This window comes from Zymoseptoria tritici, chromosome 9, assembly GCF_000219625.1.
Source record: "Zymoseptoria tritici IPO323 chromosome 9, whole genome shotgun sequence".
NCBI classification, from domain to species: domain Eukaryota; kingdom Fungi; phylum Ascomycota; class Dothideomycetes; order Mycosphaerellales; family Mycosphaerellaceae; genus Zymoseptoria; species Zymoseptoria tritici.
Window position 1 is genome coordinate 343,391 of NC_018210.1, and position 19,973 is coordinate 363,363.

Consider the following 19,973-nt stretch of genomic DNA (forward strand, 5'->3'; position numbering starts at 1 on the left):
CCGAAGCAGCTTCCCGCAGCAGCCGACGCACGCATGGTACGTCCAACGCCGCACAAAGCTGATCGATGTCTCCAGGTCATCAGCGCTCATCCATGATACACCAACAACCACGCAAGGCATACAAATCTTTGGAGAGCAGAAATGTCGAAAGGCGAGATGTTCGAAGATGGTCTGATGGAAAGTTCGGGCTTGGCAAAAGTTCCGGCCCGATCGACGCCGAACTTGCTCGCCGTGCTTGCCCCTTCCACAACGCCTGCTCCTCCTGCTCTTGCTGCCAGCCCACGCCGTATATGCTGAACAGAGTAAGTACCTTACCTGCTCCTCTTGGGGATATAGTCTTGTTGATTTGCGGCTGTTTCCATCTCCGGGCATTTGGTCGATGTTAACAAATTGTGAGTCGCACCACATTTCTTTGATTCTAATGATGATACACCACCAACCAAAACCGTAATTAAGTCCTGCAGGTCTCTTGCTTGCATGAGGCCGCTGCTGAAAACGTTGACAAATCTTTCAACTGAACAAAAATGACCGACGTAGCGGACGAGGAATCATGAATCGGGCTTTACAATCACCTATTCGGCGTACTGCTCACATGAATCTCGTCTGGTATACACACACAGACACACAGAAAAGCCGCACTTTGAAAAGATTTTCTGATCACAATTCAATACACACTTGATACATGACCATACAAGCTGAATACATGCTGGCTAACAATACCACAAGGACGATACCTTACAAACATTCTTTTTTTGTCTTCTCAATGTCCTGTTCAAGGTCGTCACCCCCTTTTGCCTGCCTCGCGACGACCCCTTTTCCCTAATTTCCATGTTGTCACCTCCCATTTTGCAAATTCTCCCGCTAAAGCTAGCAGGCCTCACGCGACATGCCTTGAGTGTCCTCTCACACGTGTACCTTACTGTAACACGTGCAGATCACCGTCTCAACACATCTTGCATCACTCACCGAACGGCAGACCAGTTTCACGCGACAGAAACCACCGCAGCGATGCTGCATTACTTTACACGCCTCACAGTGACCTTCACCCGTGATGAATGAACTGGGAAGCACTTCATCAGCCTTGGAAGCTCACTTTCTCAACACGCCGGGCACAGCCAGATCCATCACATACACCAGCTTCACTAGCATCGAACCCTCGATGATCAGAGTTATATGAAGCAGGAAACCTACACGTGCACTTCTGGAACGCGAAGAAGCATTGAGCGTTCGCGGCTTCGGCTTTCCCTACCAAGAGCCTTCGCGAGAATGAGACGGAAACGCCGGAACGCATATCAGAGCCGAACCCGAGCATTTCCACTCCGCATTTCTGTCTGACACTGGCCTGCGCGTGGATGAAGAGTAGTGAAGGTACTTTCTCGACATCGACAAGTGACCGAAGTGTGGAGCCATGCAGTCGAATGATGAGCGCAAAGCATTGCGGAAGAGATGGGAGGACTCGATCAGTCGCACGGGCTGCGCCGGTGATATTGAAGTGGTGTTCAAACCGAGCTCACACTCTGGGTCACAGCAGAGATGCAGGTGAAATTCGGATTGGAAGGCATGCAAAGCTTTCCAGTGCTTTGTATCGCAGCAATTTGATGTACATAGCAGTTCCACCTGCTGAGTAGTCTCGTAACTATACTCCATCCCTGTGCTATCCAAGCTTTGTATCATGCCATGTCAATCTGTGCTCGCGACTTTGCCCTCGATCGGAGATGCCAGAATCAGGTGGTATCCATCTCATCGTTGTCCTCACTGGGCTCCATCTTCATATTCGCATCCGAACCTTCATCGACGTCCTCCACCTTCATCGTCCCATCCATTTCCGCATCGAACGGCTCCACTTTCGGCTTCACATCTGGCTCTTCATCATCCTCATCATAGCCCGTTGGCCTCTGATATACGACTCTCTGCTTCTTTCCATCGACTCCCGCCGGCTCCATCTCTCCGGCGTACACATCATTGTCCGTGAAGTGAACACTCTTCCTCTTTGACTGGCTCCTCAGGGATCTGCCTTCTGGGGCTGCCGCTTGCGGGTCGACTTGCATTGGATCTGGTCTCACCTCCTCTCGCAAAGACTTCCACGTAGCGAGGTATGAACTCCACTTCTCCGACTCCATGTTCTCCAGCACTTCCGCCGCCAATGACGCGAACGCTTCCTTCCACGGCCACGCAGTACGCTTGAATCCCGGCTGCAGGACAACCTCGCAGTAATCGCCAAAAGCCTGAAGAACATGCGGATCGAGGTCCTCACGATCTTGACGGACGATGAGAGTGTCAGGCACCTGCCCTCCTTGCCAGTGCCGTGGTGTCAGTCCGAAGTTCATTTGGTGGGGTCCGTCGGGATCGCAGGATGTCATCATGGCGGTCAGCGTCGAATTGCTGTGGCTGGGATCTGCAGGACGATGAAGTTCTCCGATGAACTTCGGAGTCTTCCTATCTTTGCGGAGCAGGAGTGGCATTCCGATATTCTGATAAGCCAGGTTAACAAAGCACAATATCATCCGAAGATGGAGCGTTACTGACCTCTGAGATGCCGCACACTTCCGCACCATGTTCGACTTCGAAGATCGGATGCATTCTCGGCACCATGATGGTCTCGATCTTTGCCTCCGACTGCTCGCTACTGCAGTGCATCATTGCGCCTTGGACTTTGGTTCCCGTACGAAGCTCGTGCGCGGTGCTGGTGTTTCCGTGATAGATGAGCCAGGCCACAAGATCGGTGTACTGATGGAGGTCCATGTCCCCAATTCCAGCGATGTCTGAGAAATCCTCGTTCATCTTTGTACTGAACGCAAAAATGGGACCTCGCCAAGCCCTCATGGTCTTTCGATTTGTTGCCGCGATGACAGCAGGATTTTGATCGTCGTAATCGTACATGAAATTGTCGTCGTACATCATTGTGATGGATGTGTCGAGCTTGGCGTGAATGATTCTGTTCTCGTTGAACGCAAACATCGAGGGCGTCAGATTGCCGCCCAATATTGACTTCCAGTCAGGCCATTCCGAAGGCTCTCCTGGCTCGCCAATGTCTTTCACGGCAAGCCACCTGAACTCAGGCTTCGCTCCAGCACGGTCTGAGAAGAAGACGACACGTCGCATCTCCGGCGATGGCCGCTCCTGGAAGGACTGGAAGGACTTGCACAGGTGACGATGAATCTGCCAGTCAGCTTGCTGGCAGACAGCTGAGCAGTATCTCGAATTCTTGCACCCGAGGCAGACGAGAGTGCCAGGATCGTGGCAAGATGGGCACCGCATTTTCGAAGTCGTCGTGTTTGTTGTGGATGGTGAAGAAGATGGAATTCGAATGTGTCCGAAACCAAACAAAACACCTGCGCGGCGCATATGGCTTGGCACGGGATCAGGTCCGCACGTGCAGCTGATCCCGATGCAGACAGTCCCAAAGCAGATGCGCAAGAGATGAATTCCGTGGAAGGCGACACCGAGCGAGGCCACTGGAGCGAACGCGAGTGAGGTGAGGACTTGATGGTGTTTTTTCAAGGCTGCAGCCGCCCACGGGCCAGGCAGGGCTTTTCGAAGTGATAGTCAATCCTCCAGACTATCCGATCCGAGAGACTGACGTTTGAGCCTGCCTATAGCAGGTGGTAGCTCTGAGGAGATGGAATGGAGTGAAGGCGGCGAGAGACATGAGATGCAGCTTGAACAGTGACATGATCCGCACATGCAGTCTGCGCTGAAGGGCGTCCGGTCTTTGAGGCCATTTCGGCGGTACAGGCCTTCCAGGAAACAGAGTGGGCCATCGTTGTGGACACCCAGATCTATTCTTCGGGCGCTGGGACATAATAGGTGGCCCAGCATGCATCCCCGATTGGCACGGACTGCCGACTCGTCTTTCGGCCTACTCATCGTCGGAATTCTAGTCCTCATTGCCCTCGTGTTAACTTCATGCGTCCCAAGGCTCATCTTCATCGTCGCTCTCATGCTCCGTCTCGGTCCCATCGTCTTCATCACTGTCCTGAGACTCAAGCAGTGTAGGCTTCGGCGGGCACCGCTCTCCACCATCAATAATATATCTACAAATCTGGCGGCCATACTTCTTATCCTGCGGGCGAAACAAATCTCCGAAGCTATAGAAGAGTTCAAAGTTGTGGCCGAGATTTCCACGTAATGCAAACCTCCGAAGCATGGAGAGCTTTCCTGCGAACGAGGCGAGAGTGTCCGGCCAATTGGCTTCGTCTCCGAACAGATGCCCGCCTCCCAAGCAAACATCCTGCAGTGTCGACTTGTGTCGCAGCAACAAGTCTTTGAGGTAATCCGGGCTTGTTTGAAAGTTGGTCAACCGGAGGTGGGTCAATCGTGGCCAAATAATGTCTCCCAAGATATCTGTTAGTTTTACGTTTCGCGCAGTGCTGATGTCGACGGGTAATTCGAATTCCAGTCGCTCTAGCCGCGTTGTAGCCCTTAAAAGGGAGACACAATTGTCGGTATTCTCGAAGCCATCCAGCATGGCTCTATAGGCGTCCTCCACCACGTCGGCATCCTTATCAAATTCCGGATTGAATGCCCATTGCAGTGTTTCCAGTTCGGCGAAGAAGGCCTTCAATGGTTCTATAATAGACTCATGCATAAAGACGGCATAGGACACGTCTCCCAGACAAAGCACTGTGGGCTTGAAACCGACCTCGTACGCGGCCATCGCGAGCTGAATCATAGCATCGAGTCCGGATGTACGCAGCTCGAGATCGCTTCGAGGAACTAGCATTCCCGATCGAAAGCCTTTGTTCCGACCTGCAGTAGTATCTCTCATGGAGTCGTTCATTGTCAGGTCGACCCTCTCGACTTTGGTGCAGCGACTAAAGATTTCGCGTAGGCAGTTCCGAAGAGACCGGTCGTACATGATTTCTTCGGCTTCGGAAGTAAGTCGGAGCGCTTGGGCATAGCGATATTCAATTTTCTCCACGAGAGAGTCAGGGTGCTCTTCCCGAACGTCACTTAAGATCAACCTCCCAATCAACTGATTTTGTTGCTCCTCGGTAAGCTGTATCTCCTCCTCGCGGACATAGGCTTCGACCTCCGACGCGGGATACCCACCCTCGATTAGGTCTTTGACTTCCTCGTGCCATGTCGAGAATGACATCCTCCTGGGGCGATCTGCTTGGATGCACAATGTCCGGGCTGTGTTTGAGAAGACGGAATGTGCGGCGACCTCTTTGCATGTCTCGAGGCTGTCGCGATTCATAAAGACTACAATCTCTGGAAACAGGTGCCCATCCGCTACACTTCGTATTTTCCGACATGTCAATCGCAAGTTCTTGATCTCCCGCGGTCCGCACAAGTCACAGATCAGATCGAGGATTTCGACAGGAAGATCGTCCATGGTAATCCTGGTACAGCAGTCCGTAGTACTCCGACAAGAATGTGTGCGAAATTTGACGGCGAGGCTCAATGTAAATCTTGGGTAGTCGATGGTATTGCGATGAGCACGAATAGGCAAGCGAATGGGCCAAGGAAATTGATGATGGTGAAAAGGCGAACGTGAGATTTGAGGACGCGAGGACTTCTCGACCCCCCATGCAGCATCAAATCAAATTCAAAACAAGGGACCCCTGTTCAAAGCGAAGCAATCATCTTGCCGATTCCATCTCCACGTTGCTGTTGTACCGTTCGGTCGATCGGGGCCGGAAGGAGAGAGGCGGCAGTCCGATCCAGCTCTCACGGAAGCAGAAGCCGTGAGCACCTGTATGACTGCTGATCCTGACGTTTCAGACGTCGTTCTCGTCATGTGTTGATGCCTTGATATTTGCCCAATCCTCTGGCTTCGTCCACCGCAGCAGACTCGAGCCAGCCCTATAGATAAGAAGGAAGCTAGCAGTGGTGCTAAAGGGTGCTGTAGTGTGGAATGGAAGGAAGTCAGATCACGTCACGTGGTGGAAAGAGTGACTGAGCAGGAGGCAGATCTCGAGCTTGTTCTCTTCTTTCCCTGAGCTCGGTTCCAACACGCCGAGACGTCTGTATGTGGCATACAGACCCAAATAGCGCTGATTTGGGACGAGAGCCAAGCGCAATGCATATTGGGTGAAAGCTTTCCAGGTCAAGTAGTTTGAAAGCGAAGGAGTGATCGTCGTGCACCTGCTTGGAGTGTGACAGCCTTGTCACTGGCCTTCAGACATCCGGATCGACGTTCTCCTCGTTCTCAGCATCATCACCAACAGCCGACTGAAGCACGTCGTCCTCGTCATCATCAGACCAGCCATCACTTTCCTCCCGTTCTGGAACTTCCGGCAGCTGGTCTCCTCCAGCGATCAGGAATTCAGAGATAGCTCTGCCGTATCTGTTATTTGCATTGCGCTCCAAGTCACCGAAATCGTAGAACTCTGTCCAGTTGGTATTAAACTTCCGTCGCAAGTCAAATGCCTGGACCTTGGGAAGTTTGCCAGCGAAGGAGAGGAAGCAGTCTGGCCACAGGTCTTGCGAGTCTTCTTCGTGCTCGAGGAGGCGTACTTCTCCGACGCACACGCTTGTCAGTGTGTCCTTGTGGCGTAGTAGGAAACCGCTCAAATCAGCAGCCGTCGTGTCGAAATTGAAAAGTTGAACGTGCGCAAGCAGCGGCCACGTTACATTGCCGACGACCCGCGCCAGCATGATGAGCTCGTCAGCCCCGTCACTATAGGGCAGCTCCAAATCAAGCTTTCTCAGCTTGGGTGCACCCTCCAGAAGAGAGACGAATTTGCCGGATCGTTCGAAGTCCTGCACCATTTCATCGAATCCCTCCGGATCAATTTCGTCGTCATCAAGGAACGGAACGGCGAACTTCCATGTCAATTCCTCAAGGTCCGTAGAGAGAATTTTCAGCTGGTCCGAGAGAGCTTTGCTCATAAATGCGTAGTGCGAGACATCCCCAAGCTTCAGAACCCTGGGTCTGAAGTCAACGGCGAGCGCAGCCGATACCAGCTGAGTCAGGGCATCGACACCGGAAGTAGCCGAGTCAATGTCGCCAAATACACTAGCCCCACTTCGTTGAAATGCCTTGTTCTCTTTAAGAGTGCCACGCCGGATAGAGTTGGCGAGCGTGATCTCCACGGAATCTACATTCGGGCATCGTGTAAAGATATCCCGAAGGCAAGTCGATAGAGAGTGGTCGTAGAAGATCTCTTCGGCTTCTGATGTTATGCGAAGGACCTTTGCGTAGAGACTCTCAGATTGCTCCTTGGACCATGTGGCAACCTCTACGCTGGCTTTTGCCTGAAGTTCTTGGACCAACGCAAGCATGGCGGCATGTCGATCTCCTTTCTTGATCCCACTTTGCGATGCGTAGACAACTTCGGATGCGGTCTTTATGCTTTCCATGTCAACAAAATCGCGTTTCCGTTCGGCCTCCCAGTCACTGAAAGTAGTCCTTCGGGGACGATCTGCTTGTATCCACAGGTTCCGAGCTGTCCTGGAGAACACTGGGTGTGCGGCTACTCTTTTGCAAGATTCGACGCTTTCTCGGTTCATGAATACCACAATCTCTGGAAACAGGTATTCGTTCGCAGCCTTCAATGTGGTGCGGCTGACAAGGCGAAGACTTTTGAGTTCCGGTTTGTTGCAGTGACTGCAAATGATTCCCAGCAGCTCGTCTGGTAGGTTTTCCATACTGGACGAGCCTGCTTCCTTGCACGGGTGTGTTCAATGCGTGGGAGCTCTGCAGATTGTGATGGCGAACAAAGATTGGAGGCCGGCGAAGAGAGGACGCGAAGTCGTGAAGTCGCGAAGCCGGAGTCGACTCCGAACTCAATTGTGACGCGGATCCCTTCCCAGAACGACCATCTCTTTTGACCTCACTTGAGAATCTCATCTCTTTCCTCAGCTGGCCCATCAATCTTTGAGAAATATATCAAGATCGGGCCGCCGGTGCGAAAGCTCTTGCCGAGATCCATATATGCTTGAAGCAGCATCGCAATCCATGATCCGCCTCGTGCTTTGGGTGAGGAGCGAACTCGGAAAGACTCCTCTTGTGGGATGAGAGGCCGCTGTCCACTCCTGCTGCTTCAACCTCTGGCAAACAGAAGCGGTGTGCAGCTGTTTCTGGTGCCTTTTGTTCCTTTATCCGAGAGCTCATGCACAGGAAATGCTTGACGAGCAAGAAAACGAACGGACGGAGCAGACGGAGTATCACAGAGTAAATCACGGAGTAAATCGCGGACTAGAGAGTGGTATGCCGATGGATCATATACACCCGGCCGGTCACATTCGAGAACGATGCAGGTTCTTTCCGGACGCCGACATGCATGGCATGATGTTTTGACATGGATCTGGACCAGCTTCTGGATCAGGCTTCTTGTTGGTCTGGTTACTAATGGCAAAACGGTCCTCACCAGCACTAACTAACAGGTTAAACAGTCCCCACTAACTGCACTAGCGGTATATAACCAAATTACGTAAGAAATTTGGGGGCTAAAAGGATACGATCTGGGTAGGTTGGACGACGTCGTTCTAGCCTGTTTCCGGTTAGGATCGATGTAAGCTCGGTGTTTAGCTTCGTTTGAAGTCTCGAGTTGTCTCGTGCTGCTCTTTTCGTAGACCTCGACCTCGCTGCCCTCGTCCGATTAGCTGCGGACCTATTCCCGGCTAGTTACTAGTTAACGAGCGCCTCTAACTAACACTAACTAAAAGGCCGGCGAGTACTTACCACACCAACTAATAACCACACCAACTATAACTAGCCACCAACCCCACCACACCAACAAGAAGCCTGTTCTGGATGTTATCTTATGGTGCGTACACGATCATGCTCAAGCCGAGCCGAACATTTGTTGACGAATTCATAGGCTCTGCGGCTGGGGCTACTTCACGCTCTGGTCCCTGTCGTACTACCCGCAACCTCTTCTCAACTTCTCCCAAAAGTCAACAGAAGGTCTCACCTTTGACTATCCGGTCCTCAACGTCCTCGGATCAGCTTGCTACGTACGTTCACCTGGCGCACCGAGCTCTTCGCGGTATGGTCCGATTCGGTTGGAGTGACAAACACTTCGATACCACAGACAAAACCAGCTCCGCGGCTCTCCTCTTCTCGTCCACTGTTCGAGCCCAATACGCTGATCGCCATCCGGCGAGTCCTGAGCCGACAGTGCGCTTCAATGATTTCTGCTATGCCATCCATTCTCTCTTACTGTGTGCCGTTGTCTTTTCGCAGTTCTGGCCTGGACTATGGCGATGGAGGAGCACATGTGTTGCGAGCGATCGGACCGGGAAACGTGAGATGAGTAAGGTCACTGCAGCACTGGTCGTCGGGTGTGGATTGGCTGTCGTGACGAGCATTGCCTTCGCTCTTGTACCCAGCGGCCTTGCAATGGAAAACGCCGCTGATGGCATAACCTGGGAATGGATCGATGTCGTACGTCCAGAGTGGTCAATATGACGACTCATCAGTAAATAGGTCGTCATAATTCATATCATCAGTAGCAAGGGGTCGTCATAATTCATTGATGAGTCCTCATATATGACGGCTTGGCATCTATATACGCACTATTAATAACACCTCCTTCCTAATGGGGATGGTCACCGACAATATTACTAACTATGTCCGCCCTTATTAATGACTTCGCCCTCATCAATGACTTCTCATATTATTAGTAACCCCGTCATATTTCATCGAAGCCCGTCATATTAAGGATTCATTGATGACGCCTCATTGATGACATCTCATATTGACCACTCTGCCTACGTCAGCATCCCGCCGGGCAAAATGTTCTCTGAATCCACCAGCTGACACTCCTCATCCAGATCTCCACCATCTCAACCTTGAAACTCGTCATAACAGTCTTCAAATATGCCCCACAGATCCTCTCCAACCACCGCCGTAGATCAGCTCGTGGCTTCACCATAATCGGTGTTCTACTCGACGCAGGCGGCGGCATACTCAGCCTGGTCCAGCTAGTGGTCGACTGTTCGCAGCAAGCGGACTGATTAGGATTGAGCGGCAATCCATTGAAGCTGGGACTGTCGATTCTGAGTTTGCTGGCGGATGCGGTGTTTGTGTTGCAGCATTTCCAGTTGTATCGCGAAAGACGAGATGTGCTGGCCGGATCGAGCCAGAGTAAGGCTGCGAAATGTGCTGAAGTTGGTAGCGGAGTATGCGATCCACTGCTTCCTTGATGACCATTATACGCTCTGTGCTTGGGTTTCGTGCCAGTCGGCAGAGTTGAAGACTTGAGATCACATTATGGCACGACGCTCTCGCGCCGGAACGCTCGACTTGGTGCCGATGTTGCTTCTGCCGTTACCCGGGCAGATTCAATTGATTGTCTTCGAAGTGCAGTCCAGGTCCTCAAGCTGGAGAGCGTCTGGTTGACTTCAGGACCTCGGGCAGAGTGCATGGCATGAACGTCGGGTTATAGTGCCCCAGTAAAATGACACTAGTTGAGGGCGTCATCAGAAGGCGGCTGTTGCATGCTAGGCAGCTGGTCTCGGCTTTTTGCATTCTCTACCTGCTGGTCTTGTACAGTACATGCGGTGATACTGCATCCTCAATTCCAGACTCCGGATGACAGGAGATCTCACCCAATCCATGGCCACGGCCCGTTCGGAGTTTGATAGATGGGACCGTGGCCCTGATCATCCTCGTCAAGTCCATAGATATCCTCGTGCTCGGCGTCATCATCGTCCTCGTCATCTCCCAGATCAACGTTTCCATCCTCGTCGTTCCCTTCGCTCGGATGCTCAGACGTGGATTCGTCCTCATCATGTTGGTAGTGGATTGCCGGGCATTCTTCGCCGCCATTGATGATGAACTTGCGGATCTCTTCGCCCCGTGCGTTATTGTGCTTCTCGTCCGGCCATCCGAACCACAAGAACGACTCGTCGATGGAATCATCGCTGAATCTTCCCCTGACCTCGAATTGTTCAATCTTGGGCAATTTCCCGGCGAATGTCTCAAAGCACTCGGGCCAAGTTCCTGTCTGGAGACAGACTGTGCCGAGTTTCACATGTGCAAGGGTATCTCTGTGGCGTATGAGAAGATCTGTCAAGTCGTCCGGCTTTGCTTCGAAGTTTGCAATGTCCAGGTGCGTCAGATGTCTCCAGGTGGTGCCGCCCACAATATCCTGCAGTGTTACATAAATATCGGCATCCGGATGGTCCGGGAGTTCAAGACGAAGATGCTGCAATTTTGTCGTGACTTCCATGAGGGAGACAAGAGCTTTGGTTTCGCGGAGATCAGGCGCAATATCCTCGTAGGCGTCCCTGTCCAAGGTGAAGGCATCGTCGTAGACCGGGACAGAGAACTCCCAGACCAAGTGTTCGACATTGGTGAAAAGTTCCTGGAGCTGTTCCGAGAAGTCTTCCTTATTGATGAGAATGAGGTGCGACAAGTTTCCCAAATTGATCTTCTTGGGCTTAAATCCGACGCTGGAGGCAGCGAGCATAAGCTGGGTCATGGCATCAACGCCGGATTCTTGTTCATTGAGGTCGCCGAACGGCCGTAGTAGACCCTGTGCGAAGCTCTTATTGTGGGCAGTCGTCGCTTTCCGAAGATGATGGCACGTCGTGAGATCTACGCTGTCGATCTGGTCGCATTTCGTCAGCACCTCACGCAAGCATGCGAACAGACTTTGATCGCGCATCATTTGCTGGGCGTCCGTAGCGAGGCGGACTGCATGCGCATGGTAACATTGGCGTTGTTCCTTCGACAATGGCGACTTCTCTATGTGAAACTGGTTGCGGGCCTCCCGAAACACTGCGTCCATCGCGGCGGTGTGTTCTCTGCTGCCCACAACGAGCTCTTGGTCAATACGGTCCGATGCCACTGTGATGAGATCCAACTCAGTGATCTCCTTGAGTTCCAGGTTCCACTCCTCCAGGGTCGTTTTTCGCGGGCGATCGGCCTGAATCCACAGATTCCTCGCTGTCTTGGAGAATATTGGGTGTGCAGCTGCACTCCCAAAGAATGGAGAGTCAGCCATGCTCAAATCCGGAACCATCTGTGTAGACTGCTGAGTCTCCCACACTTTTGAAAGACTTACCAACACCATGGCATGCTTCCAGACTGTCCCGATTCATGAGCATCACCACCTCCGGGAAAAGGTATGCAGTGGCAACATGACTGGTAGTGCGGCATGCCAGCCTCAAGGCTTTGATTCCCGGCTTATCGCAGTAGCCACAGATCCAGTCGAGGAGTTCATTTGGCAGGTCATCCAGGGATTTTGAGGATGATTTTGGAGGTTCTCTGCCTCGGAGGTATCGCAATGCTTTTGCGAAGAACATCGCGTTTGACAGAGCGGCTGTATTGTAGAGCGGCAAAGTTTTGATGATATGCAATAACAGCTCTGGGATGTTGATGACGAGTATGGCAATTCCAAGCAAGTTGTGGTGATGAATGGAAGAGGAAAACGCGAAGTCGCGGTCCAAAAAATCGACATGTCAAAAACCCAATTTCGACGCGCACCCCTGTTCACAAAACAATCAGCTTCATCGATTTCACATCCGATCTCGATGGTCGTGGTCCATGTTGAAGGCTCGATCTACCCTCGCGAGGCCTGGTCGCTTCTGTATGCTTGCTTTGGCCTTTAAATGCACAGCCAATGCTAGCTCTCAACATCTAAAGACCTCTTCCAACAAGAGAGAAGACGTTGCTATCATTTCTTGCTGCAAACATTGCCTGGTAGGTCAACACTGTTTGGAGTCTGCTTTGGTGTTCGTTGTATGCAGTCGCCCGCAACGAGGATGTGCTGTTCAGGCCTTTCAGCCAGAACATGAGGATAGAATCAGCGGAGCGAACCACGGGAAAGATCTTGGAGCAAGACGAAGTTGATGGCGTGGTCCTCCAGCATGGCTCTCGATGTCTTGAGCGCCATGCCATGGCGCTAGCGACACTTTCGTCCTGCAGTCCCTCAAGTGGTATCCAACAATGCTCTCGTTAATTCGCAATCTCCTCGTCTTCGTCCTCGTCTTCGTCCTCGTCTTCGTCTTCGTCCTCGTCGTCATCATCTTCCCAGTCATCTTCATCGTCCTCTCCCTCTCCCCAAACATACTCATCTCGAGCGTATGGTCGGAAAGGTAAAGGCGGGGTCCTTTCACCTCCGGCTTTGAGATACTCAGCAACCACCTTGCCGTGGCTGGTATTTGTCGCGCGATCGAGGTCCCCAAACCAAAAGTACCCATCATCGTCTTCGCCGTCGGCCGAGTCGAACTTTCCTCGCAACTCAACCTTTTGGACGTGCGGCAACTTGCCGGCAATGGCCTTGAAGCAATCGAGCCAGATGCCTTCATTCAGGTATGCTCCACCCAGCTGTACGATTATTAGGGTATGTTTATGACGCAACAGGAACTCGATCAAGTATTCCGGAGTAGTCTCGAAGTTCGCGATATTCAGCGTGGTCAAGTGGTGCCAAGTGGTCCTACCTACGACACTCGAGAGCAGGAGCGCGTCGGGATGGTCGGTGTGTTCCGGTAGGTCAAGGCGGAGCCATCTCAAGCCGGAGGCGGCACTCAGTAACGAAGTCAGATTATCGGATTCATGGATGTCCGCTAGAACGTCCTCGAATGCCTCGAGGTCCAAGGTATAGTTGTCACCAACCACAGGCACCGAGAACTCCCACGTGAGCTCTTCGAGATTCTCAAAAAAGTCACGCAGCTTCTTGTCATATCCAGCCAAATCTTCTCGCGTGAACACAAAGTGCGACACGCACCCAAGGTTCAACACTCGGGGCTTGAAGCCAACGTCGTATGCGGCGAGCACCAAGTCCCCAAACACGTACACTCCAGAGTCGTACTCAGTGATATCGCCGAACGGCTGCAACATGCCCTTCTGAAATTCGATATTCTTCCCAGCAGTGGAAACCCGTATGTGGTGGGCCAAAGTGAGGTCCACGGAGTTTACGTTCGGACACTGCGTCAGGACGTTCCGGAAGCACTGAATCAGGGACCCATCGTCGTGAATAGTAACCGCTTCCTCAGCAAGCCGAACTGCGTGTGCGTAGCGGCCCTGGAGCTGCTCGTGAGTGAGAGCCGCTATTGCTCGCTCGGCTTCACTTTCTATCTCCTTAGCGGCGGCACTTATCGCATCGATGCTCTCTTTCGCAGGCAAGTGACGGTGCGTTTTGGTGATACGGTCCGCTGACTCTCGTAAGCGATCCTGAGTTGCAGGATCCAAGTAGAATTTTAGCCTTTTGCTCCACTCTTTGTACGTCGTCTTGTTTGGACGGTCACCTTGAATCCAGAGGTTTTGCACGGTTTTCGAGAAGACACGGTGAGCGGCAAGTCCTGTACAAGCTCGTAGGCTTTCGCGGTTCATGAACACGATTACCTCGGAGAACAGGTGCTCGTCGGCCACTCTCTGAATCTTACGCGACCCTGCCAAGCGAAGGGCCTTGATCTCCGGCGTGGTACAGAAGCGGCAGATAAGTGCGATGAGTTCATCCGGGAGATCGTCCATGTTGAGTGGCGTGGTTAGAATGTGCCAACGGTGCACAGCGTATTATTGCACGACGAGAGATACTGATGGTGTTTTGGGAGAAGGCGAGGTCAAGAACGAGTGCAAAGTCATAGGAGAGGAAGCAGCAGCACGGGTGCATGGACCAGCCACAAACTCTATTATATTGTAGCACAGGACGAGGATCTTTGTAGACCAGTAGAACTATCGATCGCCGTGCAAGCCATTGCAAACAGCGCGCTCGAAGCATATTCCACGGGCGGACTGATCTGGAGGAAACATAACTGGTAGCTCAGAAGATACACTCTGTCTATCTACTTCTATGCTTGTTCTTTGCATCATATGTCCACTTCATGCATGAGTGGTATCAATCCTTGTCCACCATCGCGAGCACTGATGTCAGTCTGCCCATTCTCAATCCCGCTCGTTATCATTCTTGATCGTCGTATCACGAGTTTCAGCTCGAGGAAGTCAGAGAACTCATTTTCTCTTGCTCCGGTCCGGCTTGCGCCTCGCACTTCGGTCGATTTGACTCAGTTCACTTATCTAGTCGAACCAGTACAAACGTCCTCGTGACGCAGCTTATTTATCAAGCTTAACGAGGACGTAAGGCAATTCCACATCCTCCTCAGTCATATCCTCAGCGGTGATCTCGAAGATGACGTTCTTCTGGTGGTCAGGAATGGGCTTCCTGGAGATGTGCTCAACAAGCTTCGACAACCTGTTCATCATAGTCAGTAAGGGCTCAATCCGGTCAAACCAATGCCAAAACTCACTTCATCGGCAACCTCTCCTTGTTCTTGCTCGCCGGGTAGAAGCTCGCGTACAGCAAGCTGACACCGCTCGAAATCATGCTGATCTCGAGACCCTTCTTCTTGAAGTCATCGATGAACTCCTGCAGGGTAACATCGTTACTCTCGAAGCGGTCCCACAGCTTGTCGATGGTGACATCTCCATCCGGACCCTTGTACGTTCCCTTCGGCGACGCGATCGGCTCGCTAAAGCCGAAGAACGGCAGAGCGAGGTTGACAAAGCCGTTCTTGTACTGCTCAATGTCGGTCTTTCCATCGACAATCTTGTATAGCTCCAGGATCACGAGACCAGTGACGAGAGCCGTCGTGGTGGCAATCGCAGGAATGATCTTGCCGGCGATGAACTTGGTCTTGTGGCGGTCGGCGGTGACGATCTTGTAGTTCTCCGCGCGGAGGTTGGATGCTGCGGTGATGAAGTCAATGTGGAAGTTGGTGTCGTCGTCCTTCTCGAACTCAACCGGCTCCAAGCGGAAGTCCCCGAGCGACTTCGGTGTAGGAAGCGAGCTGGCGATCTTGTTGAGCTGCTCGTTGTCGTCCATCTCGCCACCTTGAGCATTCGGGTCAGGCTCCTTGTCGTCGGCTTGAATCTTGACGCCCGGATCAGGCTTGAACTCGGGAACGTTCATGCTGTCGAGCACGGAGGTGATATGCTTGCGGTCTGTGTTGGGCTGCATGTGGTAGTTGAAGGCGTGAAGGTTTGCGGCGGAGAGGACGAAAGAGTAGTGAGTAGGATTGTTGACGTCGAACTTGAGTGGGTCTGGTGCACGCTTGGGTCCTGACCAGAATGGCTGGCCAGTGGAGGTGGTGGAGTCTTTCGGGAAGTTGAACAACAACTGCTGGATGGCATTGTTGTATTGCTTCTCGAATTGCATACGGGCCCACTTGATGCAGTCGTCGAATGACTGTGGCTTGTCGGTGACAAGGTACTCGCGAAGAGTTTCCAACGTCTGCTTCTCGCTACCAGACTGCTTCAACTGCGTGCCAAGATAGTCTGGCTGGGAGATGTATGCGTTGGCAATCTCAGCAGGACCAGCAAAGGACGAGTGGAAGAGCTCCTTTGCCCAAGCGATTGTGTGCTCGATGCGGTTCGGGAAAGATCGGAGGGTGCACATCGGGAATGACTGCTCGGGCGGATCCTGAGAGCTAGAGTATGACTCCGTCTGGTTTGGAAGGACAACTTGGGTGTTGCCCTTCGTGCCAAGCGTGCCGCTGTCGAGAAGAGGCTTGCGGAAGAAGACGCACCGACGGTCAACATATGTCCGAGCATCGACGTTGTCGAGTGCGTTGGTTACACCATCAAGGCTCTCCCAGAAGGTCTCGTTAAAGATCGCCTCGGTCTCTTGGCCAACCTTGTCTTTCATCATTTCGATCTTGCCACTCAAATCCGGGTTCATCGCTTGCACTGCCGCGGAAGCAGCCTCACTCTTCAGCTTGCCAACGTCCTTTGCCCGGAAGAGGAACTGTCTGTTGAGGTTGCTCTTCTCGATTTGATCGTTATCCGTCACGCTGATCTTGCCATTTGGTCCAGTCGCAAGACCGATCATTGCCCAGTTTTTCAACATCTCACAGCCGATGGCGCCAGCGCCCACCAAGAATTGCTTGACATTGGAGAGCTTCTCTTGGTATTCCTTTCCGAACACAGCAATCTGCCCGTCGTAGCGAGTCCCCAATGGCTTGCAAAGCTCCTCACTACGCTTGGACGATGTTGGGATCGACTCAAGCGAGTCGAAGTAGAGCCACTGCTTGATGGGGTGAAACTTGCCCGACACGGACTTCAACACTTCCTGCGCAGCCAGACCACCGTAGAATGCCGCCATGGGTGACAAGTCGCCGCGAGCCTGGTATGCCAATTCCGTGATGACCTTCTCGTCCAGCTCCGGCTTGTCCTCCGACTTCTCGGCGATCTCCTTTGCCAGCTTGACCAGCTCCTGTGCATCGGCCTCATTGTGCGAGCGTGGCAGTTCTCCGTTGTGCTTCTCCGCAAATGCATGCAGAGCCTGGATGCCGGCATGCATCATACCAGGACGGTCGAACTTTGCAAAATCCGCAATCATCAACTCTGGCTTCTGCAGCTGCTTGCTGAGAGGCTCAAAGTTGATGATCTTTGGCATCTTGACTTGTGTGTAGAGTCCACCGCGCTTGTACTGTCCGAATGACGACACGTCCCCGATAGAAAATGTGTATGGTCCCTTGACTGTAATCTTGCGAGGTGTGCCATCGTTCAAACCCTCCATTCCCTCCACTTCTGTAAACGTGACAAAGTCTCCATCTTCCAAACCGTGGCGTGTCTCGTCCAATGCTGACACCAGACCATCTGTGTCGATGCCTGCCACGATTCCGCTGAGTGGGTTCTCTCCAGTAGGGTCGCCGCAAGTGAAGTTCTTTCCAAAGTCGGTGAAGATGGTGCCAAACAGGCCGAATGTGTCCGTGATGACAACAAAGATGCCGTTGTCGTGGCAGAAATCGGCGATCTTGATCTGGTCCCTGAGTGGCGTATCTGTAAGGACGACGACCTGATATTGCTTGAGGGATTGCAGATCGCTGGTGAGGTCCTTTGAGGGGTGGATCTTGACGGGTGTGTAGGGATTGAGCTCTGCCACGCGTGGCACTGTGACATCAGCTCTTGCCTTGCCGACATCCTCGGGGTGTAGGAAGAATTGTGATGACAGATCTTGAATCGCAGCTGGCTTGGGGTCAAACAGAGTCAGACTCTTGACACCTGCCAGAGCAATATTCTTTGCGATCTCCACTCCCAATCCGCGCAGTCCTGATACGAGGACGTGCGATGATCCCATCCGCTTCATCGCCTCGTGGCCCAAGACGTACAGCTGGCGGGAGTACAGCGACTCATCGATCTCGCCATTGCTGGCATCTTTGAGCTGCTCCAGCGTGGCGGCGGGTGTGTCGACGTCCATGGCGGTGCTACTGTTGCCGTTGGCCTCTGTCATGCTCTTCTTCCGGTTGGTGAGTTCTGTGGAGTTGGTCGTGTCTTCGGAGTCGGAAAGCTTCCGCTTCATCTGCAAGTATGATTATTAGAGTGAACTACTCCTCCAGGCCGGGCCGGACGGACGGTGAGGGCAGCGTTGGGACAACCTGCAGGGATAGAAGGAGAGATGGCCACGGTGTTGTTGATGGTGGATGGATGGCGGTAGATGGTGAGACGGCGTGGAGTGTGGCTGTGTTTGAGATGGCGATTTTGGTGGTTCAGTTCAGAGCTGTAAAGGTCAAGTTGGCGTCAGTCAGGAACGAGCTCAGGCAGGCACGTCACAGCCTGATTACTAAGAGTATTGGGGCCTGAGGCATCAGACAGACATTTACCTGGTACTATCCTACGTACACAATGCTGCCTCTTCCTACCACACACGAAAGCTGAGCTGAACTTCAGGCTGAAGTCTAGAAGCTGTCATTGACCAAAACGAGTTGCTTCGGACGCCCGAAGATCTTGCTCGTTCCACAATTCCATGCATTCGTTGTGCCAGATATTCTGCGATCAGAAGCTGATGACTTGCCAGCAACGGGACCTGGTCGACAGTGCGAATCGAGGGAGGATCCAAACAAGCATGTCCGCGATTCCCCGCCCGTCAAATGATGTCAATGTCTTGCAGAGAGAACGAAAGCCGGCTGTACGAGAACTGAGCAAATCCGACAATGCGAAAGCTTGATCGGTCCGAAACAGGCCGAAGAACCAGGTAGCCACCGATGGTCAACTCACACTCGTCGAGTCGATTGATTAGATCGGAGTCGGAAGTCGTCGGCTTCGCGATGCGGTCGCCAGGCATCGGCGGTGAACCAGTTTCCAAACCGTCCTTCCATTCTTCGTCGCCCGACAGGCGGTCCGTAAGCCATAGCCGGACATGGAGAACGCCACACTGCAGCGAACTGCTCTCTAATGAAGCTGAACACGGTCCACACCGTAAAGAGAGCTCAGCGTGTGACACGGACTCATCCTGCTGGCCAGTTCCTGGCAGATAGTGCAGGCGGGTGCCAGTGGTGGAGGTCCAATCTGGTATCCGGGACGGTAAGCTCGAGTTTCTTGAGAACGGAACACCGGCACGCTCTGGCCTCCTATCCGATTGTCATGCCGCTTGAATGGCCGCTATCGACATTGCTCTGTACGTGAAAATGATGTCGCCGCGTCGAATGACTTCATGCATGAGTTGAGCATAGACTTGGGTGTATGACGCCTTGTAGTCGACCGCGAATTCACCGGTTGACTGAACCCAGCTGCTGTCGAAGAAAATCAAAGCATATCTGCGGTCTCGTGACTAACCGCAGTCCAAGAATGAATATGCGTCGAGGAGGTCCACCAGATGGCAAGGGCTGCCCAACCTTGGGCCAAACAGTATCAGCGAAACAATCCCATCGATACCATCGATACCGTCGACGACGTCCGGAGGCGTAAATCGGCGCAAGTTCCAACACCAAAGTCCAAAGTCGATCGTGGGCGGCCAAATCATCGATTGGACACCACAAGTAACGCGTAATGCTTTTGCAGAACTATACTCCTGCACGACCCATCGCCTTCGAAAGAATATCCCCTGACCGAAACGCCATGTGATGTGGTAGTTTCAGTCCTCTTCGTGCATGACTCCCTCCAAGAACTTGCCATACGTTTAATCGTAGTGAAGTACAATACGTCCATCCGATCGATGGGTGTCTTCACCAAGCCAGGCAATGACTTCTCGCGCGTGCGAAGTCATTGCCTGGCTTGGTGGCGACTTGCGAAGACTTCTCGTCATCATTGCTCTGGTCGATACAAATCGAATCCACCCAAAAAAGCACCCTTTCTT

The 19,973-nt window shown here is 52.6% G+C and overlaps 6 protein-coding genes across 6 annotated transcripts; 1 reads left to right on the top strand and 5 right to left on the bottom strand.

Moving 5' to 3' along the window:
* Window positions 1–1,724: 1,724 nt before the first annotated feature.
* MYCGRDRAFT_95552 (uncharacterized protein) lies at window positions 1,725–3,258 on the bottom strand (the record flags this gene model as incomplete). Its single annotated transcript, XM_003849771.1, has 2 exons — window positions 1,725–2,471; window positions 2,527–3,258. 2 exons carry the CDS (start codon window positions 3,256–3,258, stop codon window positions 1,725–1,727), a joined length of 1,479 nt encoding a protein of 492 aa, XP_003849819.1.
* Window positions 3,259–3,904: 646 nt separating this feature from the next.
* Window positions 3,905–7,230, bottom strand: MYCGRDRAFT_95553 (uncharacterized protein; the record flags this gene model as incomplete). The annotated part of the gene is made up of 4 exons (XM_003849770.1): window positions 3,905–5,345; window positions 5,623–5,709; window positions 5,986–5,999; window positions 6,130–7,230. The coding sequence occupies 4 exons, from the start codon at window positions 7,228–7,230 to the stop codon at window positions 3,905–3,907; spliced, it is 2,643 nt and encodes an 880-aa protein (XP_003849818.1).
* An 841-nt stretch (window positions 7,231–8,071) lies between these two features.
* Window positions 8,072–9,909, top strand: MYCGRDRAFT_95554 (uncharacterized protein; the record flags this gene model as incomplete). The annotated part of the gene is made up of 5 exons (XM_003849251.1): window positions 8,072–8,156; window positions 8,456–8,462; window positions 8,772–8,907; window positions 9,137–9,337; window positions 9,727–9,909. The coding sequence occupies 5 exons, from the start codon at window positions 8,072–8,074 to the stop codon at window positions 9,907–9,909; spliced, it is 612 nt and encodes a 203-aa protein (XP_003849299.1).
* Window positions 9,910–10,499: 590 nt separating this feature from the next.
* On the bottom strand, window positions 10,500–12,204 carry MYCGRDRAFT_95555 (uncharacterized protein; the record flags this gene model as incomplete). Its single annotated transcript, XM_003849769.1, has 2 exons — window positions 10,500–11,872; window positions 11,964–12,204. 2 exons carry the CDS (start codon window positions 12,202–12,204, stop codon window positions 10,500–10,502), a joined length of 1,614 nt encoding a protein of 537 aa, XP_003849817.1.
* A 652-nt stretch (window positions 12,205–12,856) lies between these two features.
* On the bottom strand, window positions 12,857–14,374 carry MYCGRDRAFT_95556 (uncharacterized protein; the record flags this gene model as incomplete). Its single annotated transcript, XM_003849768.1, has 2 exons — window positions 12,857–13,228; window positions 13,346–14,374. The coding sequence occupies 2 exons, from the start codon at window positions 14,372–14,374 to the stop codon at window positions 12,857–12,859; spliced, it is 1,401 nt and encodes a 466-aa protein (XP_003849816.1).
* A 579-nt stretch (window positions 14,375–14,953) lies between these two features.
* Window positions 14,954–19,029, bottom strand: MYCGRDRAFT_95557 (E1 ubiquitin-activating protein UBA1; the record flags this gene model as incomplete). Its single annotated transcript, XM_003849767.1, has 4 exons — window positions 14,954–15,092; window positions 15,148–18,200; window positions 18,254–18,398; window positions 18,896–19,029. 4 exons carry the CDS (start codon window positions 19,027–19,029, stop codon window positions 14,954–14,956), a joined length of 3,471 nt encoding a protein of 1,156 aa, XP_003849815.1.
* Between the last annotated feature and the right edge of the window lie 944 nt (window positions 19,030–19,973).